The sequence below is a fragment of the Ambystoma mexicanum genome, chromosome 8 (assembly GCF_040938575.1).
Source record: "Ambystoma mexicanum isolate Mex_15411 chromosome 8, UKY_AmexF1_1, whole genome shotgun sequence".
Taxonomy (NCBI): Eukaryota; Metazoa; Chordata; class Amphibia; order Caudata; family Ambystomatidae; genus Ambystoma; species Ambystoma mexicanum.
In genome coordinates, this window is record NC_090929.1 from 469,670,305 (window position 1) to 469,688,660 (window position 18,356).

Here is an 18,356-nt window from a genome sequence, read left to right on the forward strand (position 1 = left end):
TGCAGACAGATGCCTCTGACACTGGGATAGGAGCTGTACTATCACAAGTAGATGAGAAGGGTAAGGAACACCCTATTGGTTTCATTAGTCGCCAGTTTAAGGACAGAGAGCTCAGATGGTCCACAGTAGAGAAAGAATATTTCTCTGTTGTGTGGGGCCTATGGAAGCTGAGGCCCTACCTTTATGGGACCCACTTCACTGTGCAAACTGACCATAAGCCCTTAAAGTGGCTAATGAACATGAAGGGAGAGAATCCAAAGTTGCTTAGGTGGTCCATAAGTCTACAAGGCTTTGACTTCACTATTGAGCATAGGCCAGGTGTCCAACATAGCAATGCTGATGGGTTGTCCAGAATGTTTAACCAACCTGAACAAGAAACTCATCCAGGGGTGGATTAGTTCCCCCTGTCCTTAGTCTGGGAGGGGCGAGTGTTAGGAAAGATTTCATAATTGAATGTCATTTTCCCTCCATGTGGCAACCCCCAAACTTTTTGCTGTTGTTTTACACCCTGATCTAGACTTAGCCAGAGGATCGCAGCCTTCCGCCGCACTCCTCTGGGCGTTCACTCAATTCTTATGGGGAAACTGACATGCCCTTAAGACAGTCAGTACTGGGAGACTTTGTTCCCCTTAGTCCTTTCCTCATGTTGCAGCTTTTGTGCAACATGAAACAAGAGTGCACTGTAACTTACTTTACTGTGCTCTTGGGTCTCTAGTCATTCCAAAGGCCCTAGCCACTCTTGCTGGACTTATTATGAACTGTGCAAATGTGTCACGGACAGGACTGGTGGCAGTTATCGTTTCTCTTGTGTTTTGGACCCTTTTTTGCCAAGTTACCTGCGCTTACCGCGTTTGGCACGAATAGGTGGCCTGGCTCCCAAAATGGCCATGCCACGAGGTTCTTTGTCCTGTCCGCTGACCATCTTGCCCCTTCACCTTCCCCCAGGTCGAGCCGACCCAGGGCAGTCCTCATTTGGTCATGCACTTTCCTGCGAAACCCCAAAGCTTTTGCGGGCTTCTGCATGCCTTGTGTGTGCCTCCAGGATGTGGGCTGGGATGTCTGTTCCCAATACACATCCTGGGTGCCAGAGAGTCTAGAATGTCCAGAATGCCTGGGACCACCATGGTCCGTGATAGGTCCACGTATGGTGTGAGTGTTTGTGAGCAGATCTCCCATTGGGTCCTCTCCGTTTTGGCGCGAAGGGAACTTTGGAAAAGAGGAGGCTGAAACACCACTACCATGTCGATCTCCTGAGTTCACACCGAACAAGGGATAAGGAGCCAAGTATCCTGCAACAATTTGCTGAGTTGAGGAACCGCTGGTGACCCGCTGAAGGTTTGGCACCCTGAGCCGCTGTCGTCCTGCGAGACCCCTCTGCATCTGATCGTCCTAGAAGGTCTGCGAAGGCGCTTCGACCCATTGGAATAGTGGGATCAACTATTCCCGGCACCTTCATCAAACCCTGCAACTAAGCCTCTTCGGAAGTGTCCCTGGGCCAACCAGTGGGCTGACCAGCTTACGCAGGATGCTTTGCTCTGTCAACGCCGCCGTTTCGGGGAAGCCCTCGAAACTTGGTCTACTGCTTGCTCTGTGTCCACGGCACCCTCACACTGAATTTCGTACACTTGGCATTCCCAGGTCTGAAGTGAGACGAGTGCAACCGGACCAGAGTAAATGCGGTTGCCGTGTTGCCCTGCTGCGGTAACAACCTGTGCACGTCCGCTGCATTTGGGACACCCTCGACCCTGCATCCTACTACACAGAATCTACACAGTGTCGAGACATCCTGATGATCGCAGCTGAACCTGCCAGCAACGAGAACTGAACTGGAGAAGACTGGGCCTGCCTGCGTCAGGGACCGATGAGTAGTCCATATCCCAACCAGTGGCCCCTCGCGCTGGAGCCCGTTTCTTTTCTACCGCTGTTGCGAAATAGCATCTCTATCAAGCACTCTCACCCTGCCTATGCCCACAAGTGGAAGCCTTGCTTGAGTAGTGGGGGACTTGTTCTGCATCACTTCATTCACCTTCCTGAACTGCCTGATATCCTTGAAGAGGCCCTCTTTTGTCCATAGGCCCCAGCGCATGCAGGTACTTTTGAGCATAAGGCACCTCTCTTCGTAGTGCGGACTTCCTCCTAGTTAGGTGTATTTCAAATGTCAAACTGGGTCTAATGATTACTTGCACTGCCTGTTTCCCTCCCATCTAGGTGGTCTACATATTACGTGCTCCTAACTCCTTAGACCTTGTATATATATTGTATTGATTGTGATGTGTTGGTTTACTTTCGTATTATTGTGATTCTTTGCTATGGTCGATGTTACAAAGGCCTTGTAATAAATGTGTCTATATTTTTAATATAACACCTGTCTGGAGTAATTTGTAAGTGTCCTTGCTTTGTGTGCTCATTGAGGTCTTTCCGTCACCCTCACCCCTCTTGAGACTTAGTCTTGACTGCCGCCATCGCTACCCTGATTGGTCTGGCTTGTCCAGAGGTTATCCTGTTCCAAGAAACTAGGCTGGCCTTCTGAACCTCTGCCCCTCCAGGTCAGAGTTCAGAATTGATCTTAACAAGTACCAACACAGGTTGGGTGATGATGGGTGTATATTTTTTCTACATAAAGCACAAGTGCTATATAATAACACAATTATCATTTGCTCATGGATGTCTGGTTGCATTCACAGTAATTTGGTAATATGGGCCTATACACACTGATCTTAACGATACATATGGCGATCCAATCTTGTATGAAATGTACATCACATTATAGTAATATCATAACCATTTTTTCCGTAGTGTACAATGCTATCTGATGTCACTTCCTGTTTTGTCAATGGGTGAAAGGTTGTGTGCCATCGCTTCCCGCGATATCACTTTGGGGTGGGGTCAAATGACATCACTTCCTGTGATGTCATCAGGGCGTCAAGGGTCATGTGATGTCACTTCCGCTACCCCTGGCATTTTGGTGAAATGACGTCCCTGTAAAGCAATGGTGCAGAACCAGCTAAAAAAGGACAGAGTGATGAGTCAGGAACTGGTCCATGTGCATATGCTATTACAGTGAATAATAGTGATATTTTACTGTGATGGCGGCGCCGTCACCACTTCCATGATATCGCTCCACGAAAAAGGGAATGAGAGGCTATAACAACCATGTCCTCGGTAATCAACCATCATGCACATGGCCAAGTATGCAAATTAGGCAATGACTTAATTTAACTACTTTCCTTACAGAGGAGTTGGCAACTTTGGCTGCAATGTTAGGGGGTTGAGCCCAGCCCTGAATGGCTTACTTGCTAATGTAAAGTGGCCTGGTTACGGCAATGTTCATTGGTTTATATTGGTGAAAGTGTGGGCTGTGAAGGTTTCCTGCAGCCGCCGCCCTCACTTTCCCCCAAAACCAGGACTAGGTGTTAAAATGTAAATAAAACTCTGGGGCAGCAGGGCAGAGTTCTGGAATAGCCCCCACAAAACCAGGGCATGTGGTCACCCTACCCTAGCGCCAGTGAGTGATGAGAGTAAAAGGAAGGATGGATTACTGGTTCCCTGTGCACTGTGGACAACCCTTGCGGTTCTGGGGTTCTCCTATCTTCCCATTCGTCCGTTTTTATGTAACTCGATTCAATTTTGCTATTTACACGTCCGTGCAAGAAATTGATGTAGAGAAAAAGAAGAAGAAATCCCTACAATAACCCCACCCTTAGCCCTCTCTCGCTGGAATCTCTGTAAAGCCAAAGATATGTACAGGCTTATTTTATACTAAGTGGAGTTTGCACACAGGGGACCACCTACATTAGAACGTACATGCTATGGGGTCCCATGCATGCGTGAAGGTTACACATTGACGAGGCGGGGGGGGAGGTGGAAACTTTTCCCTTTCCTCACACGAAAAAGTCAACGCCGCTGACAAATAAGCTTCACGCGGATGTTTACTAATGTATTGCTGTGGGATTTGTCTGGGCACGTCCAGGTGTAAAACCAAGGCAGGCTTCCATAGAAATGAGTCAGTTCCATGCCTGCATGAGGGTGTACAATGTCAGGCACCAAGGAGATGGAGGAGGAATGCATGCCGGAGATCTCCACTCCTCAGCCGTGTCACGGCTTGAACATGGGCTGGAGCCTTAAACGGAGGCATAACAGCAATACTCCACTCAGGGGTGTTGCTAGGTCTGGAAAAGAGCCGGGGCTATGCTGATGTCGGAACTGTTGGGACTGGGGGCTAGCTAGTCTTTTGGCTGTAGCTCCTGAGATTCTATCCGGGGCTGCAACCAAAAGATCAGGGGCTAGAGCCTCATTAGCCCCCCCTAGCAACGCCTCTGACTCCACTCCTTTACTACTTCTAATGCACCCAGAAGTGTTTTACTCATAGATGCATTCCCTGTTGGTTCATTGATGAGCTGCACCTGCAATCAATTCAAATTAATTCTGGATTAACTAAATCCCTGGCCCTTTCCCTTTTATTCCTTATAAACGCAGAGGGAAGTGAAAAAGAGGTACCCCACTTGCCACATACCCCTTACAATGTTCCCCAAAGCGGTGCAATGCTCTAACCAAGCAAGTTCAATTGCCTCGCACAGGCCCAGACTGGCCTACAGCGCAATGCCCGACTCAAAAATGCAAAATGCTGGTGTGGGACAGTTCTTTTGGCCAAAGTGGGCCACTTTTTTGGCCAATGTGGGCCAGTTTGATGAGTTAGTTCACTATGCGGCTAGTGGTTTTGACCAGTGATGTTGATTAAATATTCTTTAAATTCCTAAATGTTCATCACTTTTTATCAAAAAACTCCCCCTTGGGTACTATTCAAACAGTCTGTCACTAAAGGAATGAATTTCCATTTGCAATTATGGGCCACATTTTCATTGGTGCCTGAGACCATTTTATGCTCCAATCTGACCCTGGCCTCGCATTCTGATGAGAATTAAGAACAACAGATCTATGTGATAATAACAAATTAAAAAATAGAGAATTACATTTAAACTAAACAGAAAAAATATCACTTTTTTGGTGGGGCTATCCCAAACCCCCCGTTTCCCCATGTTTAAAACCCCACCCTAACCCCCTCCCCACCAGGTTTAACCCCTTACCCCACCCCACATATATTTTTAAAACAATTCAGTATGTTTCCGTTGTTTTTTGTTTTGTTGTAATTTTATTCTTTTTTCTATTCGCTGAAATCACTGGATACCAAGAACAACATCGTCTTTCGCCAGGAAGTCCAAAATCAGCTTGAACACCTGAAGAAATTCTCAATCCACTGAATGAACAGGGCAGGTAACTTAACCTGTTCCACGGTTTAAGTGCCCATTATCTTCTGAATCCACATGCTATAAGTATTGGTTCCCTCTTTCTCCCCATTTACGCTGTAATCAGCTGTGGGGCTGTCATCATCACAAACCCGCTAGGTTTTAGATAGAATATCTGCCATCTTTTTTATTTAACTCCCAATAGGAAAGTGGCTACTGGTTGAATCATTATAGGGCAGCCCTGAATTGCTTTTGTCGCTGCTAATTTTTCTTTCAATCAAGTAGCAAGTTTAGGACATGGCCACCATGTGGTCTGTTTTTGAATCCCCTAATTCCCTACACCCTCTCCAACATAGGTTTAACGTATCTGTAAACATTGTTTGCAGTTCAGTGGCCACTAGATTCCAATCATAAAATATTTTATAGCGCACCTCGCTTGCCTGTATGGGAAGTTTGGTTTAATGATGTCTTTCCGAAGCCGTTGCCAATCACCCTCGCCTCAGTGTCACTGTAGAGCAGGGGTCTACAACCTTTGGCACTCGAGATGTTTTTAACACCAACCACCATCAGTTCTAAACAGCATAGTCAATTGTGAGGGTTCATGGGAGTTAGAGTCCAAAACATCTGGAAAACCACAGGTTTCAGACCTCTTGCTCTAGAAGTTTCCCATTTGCTCATATATCGGCTCCTGACCTCTGAATGATCTTGCACGAGGGTGGTCCTAGTTTCTTAGGACCCTCGTGTTGTCACAAATTTCTCAAAGAGTGGCAGCTCCCTTCTCGCTGCCATCCTATTGGGTGGCTGAAATACCCAGTGCCTGATTTGCAGATAGTGCACTATTTCCTTTTAATCTAGATAAAAATCCAGCTGAGCCCTTTCAAAAGATCTCAGTAAGCCCTCGATAAACATACCTGGGAGACATCAGCACTATTGCCACTGCCTGCATCACTCAATACTTTTGTACAGAAGAGCAGGAGTAAAATGTGGGGTCTGGTGTATAAGGGTGCGAGAGGAGCGTGAAAGAAGTCATGTGAAATAATTCAATAAAAATCGAATTTCACACCTTTTTCTGACTTTAGCATACCTACAGTATCCCTCGTCCTGAACTCCTTTTGGTGTCTACACGAAGCCCACCTGCACACTCCTTTTAGGATCCACACCAAGTCGACGTGTTGAGCTCAGAGACAACTGAATGTGCAGAGTCCTCATCGCAAGCATCTAGCATAACATGCCCTCCTTCCTGCACCGAAATTCCATCGCATGCCCCTGTCCGCCTTCCATATTCTTCCCACCGCACCACTTGGAAATTGTTTAGGGGCGGTGTAGGTGCCACACAAACAACCGACATAACACATCACCATTAGACTTAATTGTAGGCGGTCCGTCTCGGTTTTTCAAGGTTTGCCCATCTATGCTGAGACACACTGAAAATTACTCACTTCTAAGAAAAGACTGTACAGCTGTATCGTTATCTGAGCACTTTTCGGATAAAGGTGTCTTAACAGGTCGGGTAACAGCTACAGGGAAAACCTGACAATATAAGAGATGACTCAAAAAAGAATCGAAAATTACATTGGAGACCATGGAAGTGGCAGGTGCACCCCTAGAGATAAGAGGCGTATCAGCTACTTTTACTCCCAAAAAATAAAAATAGGGAGAAAAACTACTCCCAACAAAAATGGGATATAGGCAGATAAGGTGCCTGCCCCCTTGCGTTCAGCCACACAGCTCGACGGATATGTTTTGATAAGTAGTCGCGTAGTGCCACAGGGGGCAACTACCATATTTACTGCCTAATCTGAAGAGGTAAACATGTATCTTTCAATGTGCATGAATAACTAGGTGCAAGGAAGTGTTTATTCCGAAAACATTTGTTTTACAGTTAACAGTGATAATATGAGGGTGACATTTCAATTCTGACAAACATATTTTGATTGTATAGCACTGTTACACTTTATGTATAATGATGATTCAAGCACTTTAGGTAGGATTGTGTTGGGTGACTGTGATGACTAGAGTGCACTTTATAATGTATTATCGATTTTTTTTAATTCTGATTTATTGTTTACGTTGAGTGCATGAAATAAAAACTGTCTTGGGTGATGCAGAGAGACTTGTCTGTATGGAAAGCAACCTTGCAGTGATATGCTGGCTGAGTATAAATACAATGATGTTTACTATTGGACTAAGGTAATTTCTAGTGGGTTCAGTGTTTTTGTGTAAATTGTTCACGGGGTGACCCATCCGAATTGTTTACTCTGGTATCTCCCATTGTGTATTTGTTATGAAAACATTTGTTTTAAATATAACATTTTTTACTCCCTTATAAAATACTGCCATTAGGAATGGCATTAACTTTTTTACTCCCTAAAAAATGTGTTTGCTTACAACTTTAAAAAATAGGGAGTAAAATACTCCAACTTAAAAATCTTATCTGGCGCAGAGGGTGGCGGGAATAAATCGCAGTAACATTCTAGAGAAATAAAAGATGAAAGACATTGTGAGGTGTGAATCAGTGGAGAATTAGTGAGGATCACTATATGACACAGCTTAAGTGCATTGGCACACATTATAAAAGCCCACTAAACAAACAAGTCGGCATCTGATAGAGAAAGGGAGGAATAGCAGGTCAATGAAATAATGGACTCTAGGGGAGGAAAACCTAGCAGCAATGTTCCCATCAGAATGTATCATCATTAGCACCAGTGCACCTCAATACTCTGCAGAAAATACTAATACTAATATCCCCCTCCCTAGAAAAGCATTACACCATTTAAAATGCTCCCGGCATAGTTCAAAGAACCCTAAAGTGACCCTTCCCAGCAGAATATCTCATCATTAACAACAGCGCGCCTCTGTACACTGCAGAAAATAACAAGCATTGGAAATGCCAACAGTTTTGGCTTTTCTGTAGATATGGGAATGGTATTTGTCAGGCATTGCCGTAATGGTACTAACTGGCCATTCATGATAGCAGCTGGAAAGTGGTGCATGTATGTGGGCATAAGATAGCATTGCCTGGCAAATGCCTATCTAATACCTATACACTAGCCAAAACGGTTGGCTTTGCCAATACTTGTTTTTAACATGACTTTACTGAAGGACATGCATACTGCTTATAAATCTAGTGGATGAAGACAGACCTGCTTAAGACATTTTTATTACACCAGTATCGCTTTTACAGTACCATTTCAACTTTTAACTCTTAGAAGACTGCTTTGAAAAAAACACTGGCAGACATTTCGAGTGCAGTTTTTATTTTAAGGCTTGATAAAGCCAGCTAAAGAGATCCCAAGTGGGTGCGTTTTGGGGCTGGCAGGGGCAGGCAGTGGATGGGCAAGGCCATCGGAATTTGCATGGCCATGGGCAGTCAATGGGTGGATAAATAACCAAACAGCACTTACTAGCATTGTGTTCCGCCTCATATGCCATCTCTCCCTAGCTGTACCCCAATCCATTTGTCTCGGCTTATCGGTGGCACTTACAGTCAAAACAAAAAATACTAATGCCCCCACCCAAAAAGCATTACACCATTCAAAATGCTCCTGCAATAGTTAAAAGAACCCTAAATTGTATATATATATATTGGCAAACTCATACATACACACAAAAATCTAGAGAAGAATTGGACATTGACCGTTGGCCCACAGAGAACTTCACCTGGATAAAGTACCAATTCTGCCCAACAATGTGTGTGTGTGTATATATATATATATATTATAGTGCGGCGGTGGCCGCATTATAGTAAAGTTGCGTGCATGATCCATAGGAAACCTGAAAATTGAATTGCTAATAACTTTTTACTCGCATGACAGTTGGGGCTGATATTTTGCATACAAAGTTTGTCATGCCACCCCTCAATTCCCTCGCCCTGTAGATTTTGGCATATATTTGTTAATAAATTAAACAGTTATTAAGAAAGCAAAAGAATCGCTGTTTTTAGCCTACTCCCGTTCATTTTCCCGTAGAGAAGTCCAAATGTCTGCGCAGTGCACAGCAACCACCGCTGGACGGAATTGGACCCTGTACATAACAACTTGGGCATGAAACATTGACTTGATTTCCGCAAGGGGTCTACGGTTATTCCATCCAGTGGTTATTAAAATATTTGATGGGAAAGGGGGTGCATCCTTCTCCTAAAATTATAGCTATATATGTGTCCCACAATGTATAAGAGAGGCTTTCCAGGAATGAAAATAAAACACTTATTTTTGGTCGATGCGAGAGATACCCGCAGTTATTTCACAGTTAGCTTAAAACAAAAAGTGCAAAGAAATCCATTTGGAGAAGGAAAAGGATGAAATGGCATCAGGCTAGAGGTGGGGAGGGAGAAAGAAGACACCATGTGAAATTGGATTGTTGGGTGGGGGCTGGGGACCAAGTTACAAGGTCGAACATTTTTGCATAGCTGCGGCTATAATAGAAGACGCAATCGGAATGAAAGTGTGTTTCACGAATCGATGAGTGTGTTTGGGGGGGAATGGGAGAGGGCTAGGGAGGGAAAAAGGACCTGAGGGGTGTGGGGAACATGGCAAGAGTGGGGAAGCACTTGTTGAGTGGCTGGGAGGGTAGGGAAGAGTTTTGAATTGTGCTTTTTTTTCCGAAAACCACAGGTTTTGTGAGCGGTTATCTGTTTGCTATTACTAACCACGGTTATGGGGAAACGTTTTTTTAAAAAAAGAGAGTTACAAAATTGAGATGAATACAAAAACAGGTGGAATTTTACAGCTACAGTGAGGTGCAGGATAATGGTCATAGCCGAAGGCTATGGCTAGTCCGTTACTTAATGGAACCTAATGGTGCAATATGGGAAGTGGCCATGGCTATTGGGCCCTAACGAAACCTATTGGGTTAACATGTCAAGGGGCCATGGCTGAAGGCAATGGCTAGTGTTCCCAAAAGAAACCTAGTGGCGTGGCCACGGCTGGCAAAGGCAGAAGGCCAAGGGCCATGGCTAGTGGACCCATTTAGGAAACCTATTGGAGCCCCACATAGAGTGGCCACGACCGACGTCCATGGCTAGTGGAACCTGAAGAAAGCTAATGGGGCAACATGTAAAGTTGCCACAGCTGAGGGACATGGCTAGTGGGCCGTAAAAAAAACAATGGTATAACAAAACCCTTGAAATTCACTGAAAAAATCTTAGTTACGGTGCAGTTAAATTGCACAGATTTAATGCAACACATCCCTTGAGATTCAACGGATAGGGAAGTCATGACCCGATTATCTCAGCGTGTTCCTGTTGCAAAGCCCATAAGGGCATACATAAAGAAGGGAGGCACAAAGACATACAAAATGGCATTATGGGGGACAGCAACCGGAGCGGGCCGAGTTAAACTGCTCATGACGACTCAAATCCGATTCATTTCAAGGCTTTTTTTTTAGTTAAATCTGCGCCACTTAACTGCACCTTACCTAAGGTTTTTCATTGAATATATATAACTCTGATAAACTTCTGAGTCTGTGGGCTTAGCAATGTTATATTTTTACACCTTGATGTTCTTGTTAAAGGACAACTGTACTAACTTTCCAAAATTGTCCCGGTTTTTGGTTTTGAGAAAAGGGGTCACAATAACCATCATGCACAATTCGTCGCCTTTTCCCTATATTCTTGAGCCGATTCCTATTCTCCCCTCCCCATTTCTATCGCACCACAGCGCTTTGAAGTGCTGTACGTACTGCATGCGCGCTATTAAAGCAATCGGCATAGTGCTGATTCCATGCATTCCTGAGGCCGATGCACCTTTGCAGACACTAGTAATGAGGCTACTGTTCCGCCTCGAAGCCAAATACAATCCTGGGAATACACACTGGCTGCACACACTAATGAGAAACTTTCTCGCAATATTCATAAACGGGCTCGTTTGTAAAGATATGTTTTTAGAGATGCGCTCCAAGGTTTGTTTTTTCCGAACGCCGCCCACCCCCGCCTTTGGAAGGTGCTACCTATTCCCAGCTTTGGGAAGGTCCAGACCAGAAGACCTGGCAAACAGCCGTGTCTCGCTACGCCTCGGTCCCATTCTCGCTTAGAAACGACGTGTCGCCTGTAGCAAGCGCTGTATTATGCATAGCATGCCACGGTCCGGACGCGAAAGGCGCGCTCACCTGTGAGGCACCGCTCGCAGCATTTCGTGCCTTGTGGGGTGGGCAGCGGGTACTGGCTCGGGGAGCACTGCACAGCCAGCACCGCGTACCACGCGCCCTGCAGCCATGTCACGGCTAGAAGGGCAGCCCCGGAATATCCGCGCTGTGCCCTCATTCCTGGATCCGTCCGATGTAACCTGCTGCAACGTCTCGCGCGCGCGCTTCAGAAGTCTGATTTGGTACTTTCAGGCAGGAAGCGCTCTTTAAGTGGCGGCCACGCCCACGTGTCACGCCTTTCCTCCATATGCATGACTCAGCCCACCAAACGAATAAGTTAGGACAAAACAAATTACTACATGCATTCATACCCGGCTGAAGATGTGTCACGGATGGTGGGTGTCCATTTCAACATCACGGTTTGGCGTGGGGTTGGGGGGCGGAGAGGGCCTGGGCGGGGAGGGGGTTGTTTGCTTAGAGCAGAAATCAATAGTCTGAGGACCCTTTGGGGTGCACACATTATAATAGAGACAAAGAAATACAGTCTGGGTTAATAGCCGCCAGAAGCCCAGCCAGCAGGGAGCTCAAACACTAAATGCCCACTGAAAAGCTATGCATCCTTCTTTGTCAGCAAAGGGCTGGTGTGGAGAAGCATGTGTTAAAAAGGCCCATGATAAGAACACCTCTGTGTACACCAAAGGAAGTGACAGGAGGAAGAGCTCCAGCAAAAGAACTGATAAGCACACATTTAAAGCCCCAGAACCAGCGCAGGAAATGGGCCTGAACAGGAGAACCTGGATCAACCCACATTTCAACAAATAGAAACTGAAAACAGAAACAGCCAAAGCCTCACATACTTGTGATAGCTGTCCAGACTGGTATATATGTCCTGCAAAGTGCAGGCTTTATTTTTTAAGGCGAGTAGTGTGTCCAATCCAAACTGCAGTGCCCAATTTCCATTATTCGCTCAAAAGGGTTTCTATGCAAATCGCCAGGATTCTATGGCAAGACAGGAGGCTCATATTATGCATTACAATCTTTACTCTGAACCACAGCAGCAAAGAATAAAAAACTTTGTAAACGAAATTTTTTCAATAAACATAACGTTATAACAATGCAATGGGAAACATCCCAGTCCAATATGGTGGGCAGGTCATGCCCTGGGGGTAGCCAATAGGGAGCGAGCCAGTCCCAATATAGGTCCATTCCTTTAGTAACTCCCCCTCTTTCTTTGCTGCTGACCCACAAGCTAAGTCACACCTCTGGTTTTCTTAGACTGTGTGCTTTGAAGTGTTAATTATATCACTTGGTTTCAGGGAGCAGCGTTTGGGAGAACGCGTTTCTTTTACTTGATACTTTGTATATGCTGTGACTTTCCTCAGGCAAGCGGAGCGTTTGTTTATCTCGCCCGCGTTCGCCTGAGGTGATTTATTCGAGCGTGGAGTTCGCTCGCATTGTTGTTGCTTTGTAGCCTAGGGAGCTCTGTGGCACACGCGGTAAGCGTGCTGCTTGTGAAAGGCAGGTTTAGCAGTTCGTGCCTGCTCTCCTGCTCTCCGCCACGAAAAATTTAAATATTTTTATTTTTTCGTAATATGTTCCATTTTCTTTTATAAATTAGTAATAGTGTTACCGTTGTTTGTAGGTTTAAAAATTTTGCTTCTTTGCCCTCACACGCTGCTCGCGTGTTTGTCTGTGGGAATTCAGACACTGCCCATGTTCTGCCTTGGTGGCCCTTACCTGTGGTTTGTGGCACACTATTAACTTGAGTCCTTACAGCCTGCTCGGCTTGTGTGAGTGCAGCTTTGACCCGGCTGTGTTTAAATATATATCTATTTTACCAAAGAAATTGGTGCTGTCATGGACAAAGGAGTGCTTCCCTCCTCTGCAGATGCCAGCACTCAAGTGCGCACTGCCAAACAAAGTGAGAAGGTACTTGAAAACATTGGGGATCAAGCCTGTCATTCCCAGCCTTTAGTGGTTCAAGCTATTCAGTCCTCTTTGGACTCCGCTTTATCTGATTTGAATAATACTTTGGCGTCAGCCTTTGACAGATTAATTACCCGCATTGCGGATTTTCATCCCTCCCAGGACGCTGTCCCATCTGTGGAGTCCCAGGCACCCAGAAAATGTAAGGTTAAAACTAAACATACCCAGGGACAACTCAGTCCCCTAGTGGCCATATCTCCTATTGCTTCCCCTAAGGGTAATTTAAAGCGCGGGTGGGAAGAATCTCGACCTATCTCTTCCACCCCCTGGCCGGCCCCCGCGCCTTTCGCGCCGGTGGAGCCCCCTATTGATGTCTCATCCTCTGACAGTGCAGATGATTCTGATTCGCCCCCTAAGAGGCAAAAAAGGAAGGTGACCTCGGTAGTCCCTCAAGGGGGTCCCCTGCTGGATGGTAGTGGTGTTCCTTTCTTTGATCCTGCCCTGATACAACACCCCAGGTCTGCTGAGTGGCAACCCTCTGAGGAGGTTTCCTCTTTCCTCCAGTTCTGGATCCGGCGCCCTATGGCCAAAGAGGATCGTAATAAGTTACGGGCGGAATGCCCTAGACCGTTGCTCGCCGACAAGGTAGCTCTAGCGCCAGAAATAGACCAGTCTATGGCGGCTTTTCTTTCCCAGAAAGGGAAGGACCCCAAGAAGGGGGTCGATAAAGCGTGGCGTAGTTGTCAAGACAGACTGTTGGACACCCTGGGTCCAGTCACGCAGATTTTTGAAATGGCAGAAGAGGCGGCGTCCTCTAATACCCCGATAGATGTTGACGCATTAAGGGGTTGGATCCAACGTACAGTATGCCTGCTCGGCAATGCTAATGCCTCCATATGTAGGGAGAGGAGGAAATCATTATTAATGAGGTTGGATTCCAAACTGGCAGACATGTCAGAGAGGGAAGGTGGCCCTGCAGCTCAGGGTAATTTGTTTGGGGATTCTTTCCTGAAAGATTTGTCAGCTTATGTTCACACATTTACAGCGCTGGACAAAGCGCAGGTTAATATAAAAAAGGTTTTTGCCCCAAAGGTTTTTAACAAGGCTGGACGAGGTAGGGCCCGCTCCTCCGGCCGTTTTTCCCAGGGCTCCTCCCGCCCCCGACAGTTTGCGCCCCGTGGCGCATACCATACCTCCTCTGCTCGAGGAGCACATAATCAGTTCTATCCGCAACAAAACTCCAGTTGGAGAGGACGTGCCGGCAGGGGAGCCGGAAGATCAAGAGGGCCAGCAGGTAATTTCCGAGGTGCTAAAAGTTTTTTCCCTCAAAAGTTTAGGTGGCAGACTAGCCAGGTTCCTTCCACAGTGGGAGGCTCTCACTTCGGATCCTTGGGTGCTACAAACGATTCAGGGTTATCAGATAGAGTTCTATGCCCCTCCTTGCCAGTTGTCCATTCCCCTTCCTTTGGTGTTCGACGAAGTCAAACAATCCCTTATAGATGGGGAGGTACGGGATCTCATCTCCAAAGGGGCGGTAGTCCCGGCCTCTTACAGGGCCTCTCAGTTCCAGAGTACCATTTTTCTAGTTCCGAAACCGGACCAGGGGTTTCGTCCAGTAATCAACCTGAAAGCTCTCAACTCTTTTGTGGTTTATCACCACTTCAAGATGGAGGGAATTCATTTACTCAGGGATACTCTTCTCCCTGCAGACTGGATGGTCAAATTGGACCTCAAAGACGCTTACCTAGTGGTTCCCGTCTTTCCCCCACATCAGGAGTATCTTCAGTTTCAGTGGGGGGGTCGGGTGTGGCAGTTTGCATCCCTTCCGTTTGGCCTGTCCTCGGCCCCATGGTCTTTCACCAAGCTCATGCGCCCTGTGATGGCTCTTCTCAGGTCCAGGGGGATTCGGATCATACTTTATCTAGACGACATGTTGCTCCTGGGCCAGAATTGTCAAACTCTGTGTTCTCATCTGAAATTTACTGTGACCCTCTTACAGGATCTAGGTTTTGTGATAAATGTAAAAAAATCCATATTGAAGCCTACGCAATGTATCCAATTTCTGGGCTTCAATATAGATTCAAAGCTTTGCATCCTTCTTCTCCCAGACAGCAGACTGTCCAAGATAAAGAAGGAAATTCGTCTACTCCTCAGGAGAGGGAGGATCTCCCTCAGGCAGTTGGCCAGAGTTGTAGGGATGTTGTCGGCATCCATTCAGGCTATCTTCCCTGCTCCCCTACATTACAGAGCACTGCAACGCTTAAAGGCCAGGCATTTGCGCAAGTGTCTCTCTTACTCCCAAATGGTGGAATTGCCGCCAGAGGCCAGGTTGGAACTTCTGTGGTGGCTCAGGCACATGGAGGCCTGGAATGGCAAGGCAATATTTGGCCCATCGCCGGATGTCGTTCTGGAGTCAGATGCGAGCAGATCGGGTTGGGGAGCCAGAATGGGTCAGGTCTCCACAGGAGGGAAATGGTCGGAGTCAGAGAAACTACTCCAAATCAATTGCCTAGAGTTGTTAGCGGGGTCTTTTGCTGTTCGGAGTCTCCTCAAGGATCAGGGGAATTGTTGTGTTCTCCTCCGCATGGACAACATATCTGCGGTGAGGTACATCAATCACCTGGGGGGTACCAGGTCCAAAGTCTTGGCGGATTTGGCGAGAGAGTTTTGGCATTTTTGCCTCGACAGGGATATTCTCTTGAAAGCGGAATACCTCCCAGGAGTCAGCAATGAGGTTGCAGATTGGAACTCCAGGCACCTGCAGGACAGGAGCGATTGGATGCTGAACAGGTCTCTTTTCGCCCGCATAGAGTCCCTCTGGGGTCCTCTGATGATAGACTTGTTTGCCTCCAGACTGAATTGTCAAGTTCCCAGGTTTTACAGTTGGAGACCAGATCCGTTAGCTCTAGCCACCGACGCTTTCCTCCAGGATTGGTCGGGTCAGTTGGGGTATGCCTTTCCTCCCTTTGCTATGATAGCCCGGGTTCTGGTCCAGGTTCGCACTCAGGCGGTGTCTCTGGTTCTAGTTGCCCCCTTTTGGCCCTCTCAAGTTTGGTTCCCGGCCCTTCTAGAATTGGCAATAGATATTCCCCGTCTTCTCCCTCGCGATCCCCAGTTGCTAGTGGATCCGGAGGGTCTCCCTCACGAGTTGGTCTTGCAGGGACACCTTGCCCTTATGGCTTGGAAGATTTCAGCTCTTCCTGGTGCTTCAGAGGACTTTCGCAAGACTCTATGGCGGTCATCAGGGACTCCTGGGCGCCCTCTACTAAGGCAGGGTATTCCACTGCATGGAACAGATGGGTTAGCTGGTGTGTGGCTAGGCACCTCAATCCCGTTTCTGCCCCTCCTGTAGAGGTGGTTAATTTTCTTGTAGAATTGTTTAAGGAAGGGAAAGCCTACAGAACTGTTAATGGTTTTCGTTCGGCTATTTCAGCCGGTCATCTTTTGGTTAAAGGGGAACCAGTGGGTAGACACTTTTTAGTGCGAAGGGCCCTCAAATCTATCCGTATTAAGGTTCCGCCACAACCGAAATATTCGGTTCTTTGGGATGTTAATGTGGTGCTGCAGCTCTTCAGGTTCTGGCCACTTAATGAAGAACTGTCCCTGCAGCAGTTATTTGCCAAACTTGCTATGTTACTATGTCTGGTGTCTATTAAAAGGGTCTCTGATATCAGAGCTCTTGATGTGGATAATAAGATGTTCACCCCTCAAGGGGTTACTTTCTTTATCTCACGAAGGACTAAATGCATGACTTCTTCGATATCCTATCCAGCTTTTCCTGAAGATTGTAAACTATGTGTGGTCAACTGTTTGAAATGTTTTGAGATTATAACTGAAGGTTTTAGACCTCCCAATACCTCTCAGCTGCTGATTTCCTACAGGAAACCCCATAAGCCGGTCTCCCCTTCTACTTTGGCCAGATGGATCAAATGGGTTATGCGGGAGGCGGGGGTTGACACTTCCTCTTTTGGTCCCCACTCAGTCCGAGGCGCTATGGCCTCTAAAGCAGCCTTTCTGGGGGGTAGTTTGGAACAGATCCTAAAAGCAGCTGACTGGTCAAGGGAATCAACTTTTAAGACATTTTACCATAAGCGCATTGCCCATGTAGCGGTGAATGTAATGCAAGGGCTTTGAACTTGCATAATATGAGCCTCCTGTCTTGCCATAGAATGTCTAATCCCCCACACTAGCGTGAGATGGGGGTTTTAGATTCTATAAAAGACAAGGAGGCGAGTATTATCCCACCCACCCACCCTTACTGGTGTCGGTTGTTGTTTCAGAGGGCAGTTGATGACTTCGATGCAGGAGGAAGTGGGAGATTGAGCTCCAGGTTGCAGAAGGTTTCAGCCCCGGCGTCTCCATGGGAGTTTGTTCTTCGTTCCACGTGGAGAAGAAGTTCGGTGGTCGTGTGAGACAGATCAGCGTCAGAAAGAGGGGGAGTTACTAAAGGAATGGACCTATATTGGGACTGGCTCGCTCCCTATTGGCTACCCCCAGGGCATGACCTGCCCACCATATTGGACTGGGATGTTTCCCATTGCATTGTTATAACGTTATGTTTATTGAAAAAATTTCGTTTACAAAGTTTTTTATTCTTTGCTGCTGTGGTTCAGAGTAAAGATTGTAATGCATAATACTCGCCTCCTTGTCTTTTATAGAATCTAAACCCCCATCTCACGCTAGTGTGGGGGATTAGACATTGGGTTCTAGGAAGAGATACTGTATTGCGTGACCTAGCCTGGGGCCACATCAATCAGCCCCGCCCGCCTCGTCCCGGAACCCTTCCCCTCCAAGGATGAGAGGGTTCCCCCAGTAAATATTTTCCATTTCCAGCACTGCCCAGAACTAAAGTAATTTAGAAAGGAATATATTTCCGTGGTGTCATAAGACCGCTGACTGTCAACATAGGGGCAGTTGCTGCTCCCGCCCCCCCCGAGATTTGTGGCCTCCTTCAAATAAAAAGGGAGAAGGCCCTGCATGCATTACCCAAGCTCTCCAGATCGAAAATACTCTTACTATCTGCGTTAGTTTCCTGACATGTTCAGAATCACACAGTACATACAGACAGTATGCATGCTTTTCTCATTTCTCTCTTGTACTGCTGAA

At 46.6% G+C, this 18,356-nt stretch overlaps 2 protein-coding genes across 2 annotated transcripts in view; one reads left to right on the plus strand and one right to left on the minus strand.

Moving 5' to 3' along the window:
- TNFRSF18 (TNF receptor superfamily member 18) overlaps positions 1 to 11,555 on the minus strand; it is a 235,261-nt gene extending 223,706 nt beyond the window's left edge. The window contains exon 1 of the mRNA XM_069610085.1: positions 11,349 to 11,555. Within this exon, the coding sequence (XP_069466186.1) occupies positions 11,349 to 11,502 (154 nt within the window). The 5' untranslated portion in view covers positions 11,503 to 11,555. The remainder of the gene's footprint in view (positions 1 to 11,348) is intronic.
- A 1,349-nt stretch (positions 11,556 to 12,904) lies between these two features.
- On the plus strand, positions 12,905 to 17,864 carry LOC138472094 (uncharacterized). The gene is made up of 2 exons (XM_069610086.1): positions 12,905 to 14,544; positions 17,531 to 17,864. Exons 1-2 carry the CDS (start codon positions 13,182 to 13,184, stop codon positions 17,539 to 17,541), a joined length of 1,374 nt encoding a protein of 457 aa, XP_069466187.1. The 5' UTR covers positions 12,905 to 13,181; the 3' UTR covers positions 17,542 to 17,864.
- The last annotated feature ends 492 nt before the right edge of the window (positions 17,865 to 18,356 follow it).

Excerpts from the sequence above, each read along its gene's own strand:
- LOC138472094 (XM_069610086.1), top strand. The coding sequence starts at position 13,182 with ATGGACAAAGGAGTGCTTCCCTCCTCTGCAGATGCCAGCACTCAAGTG.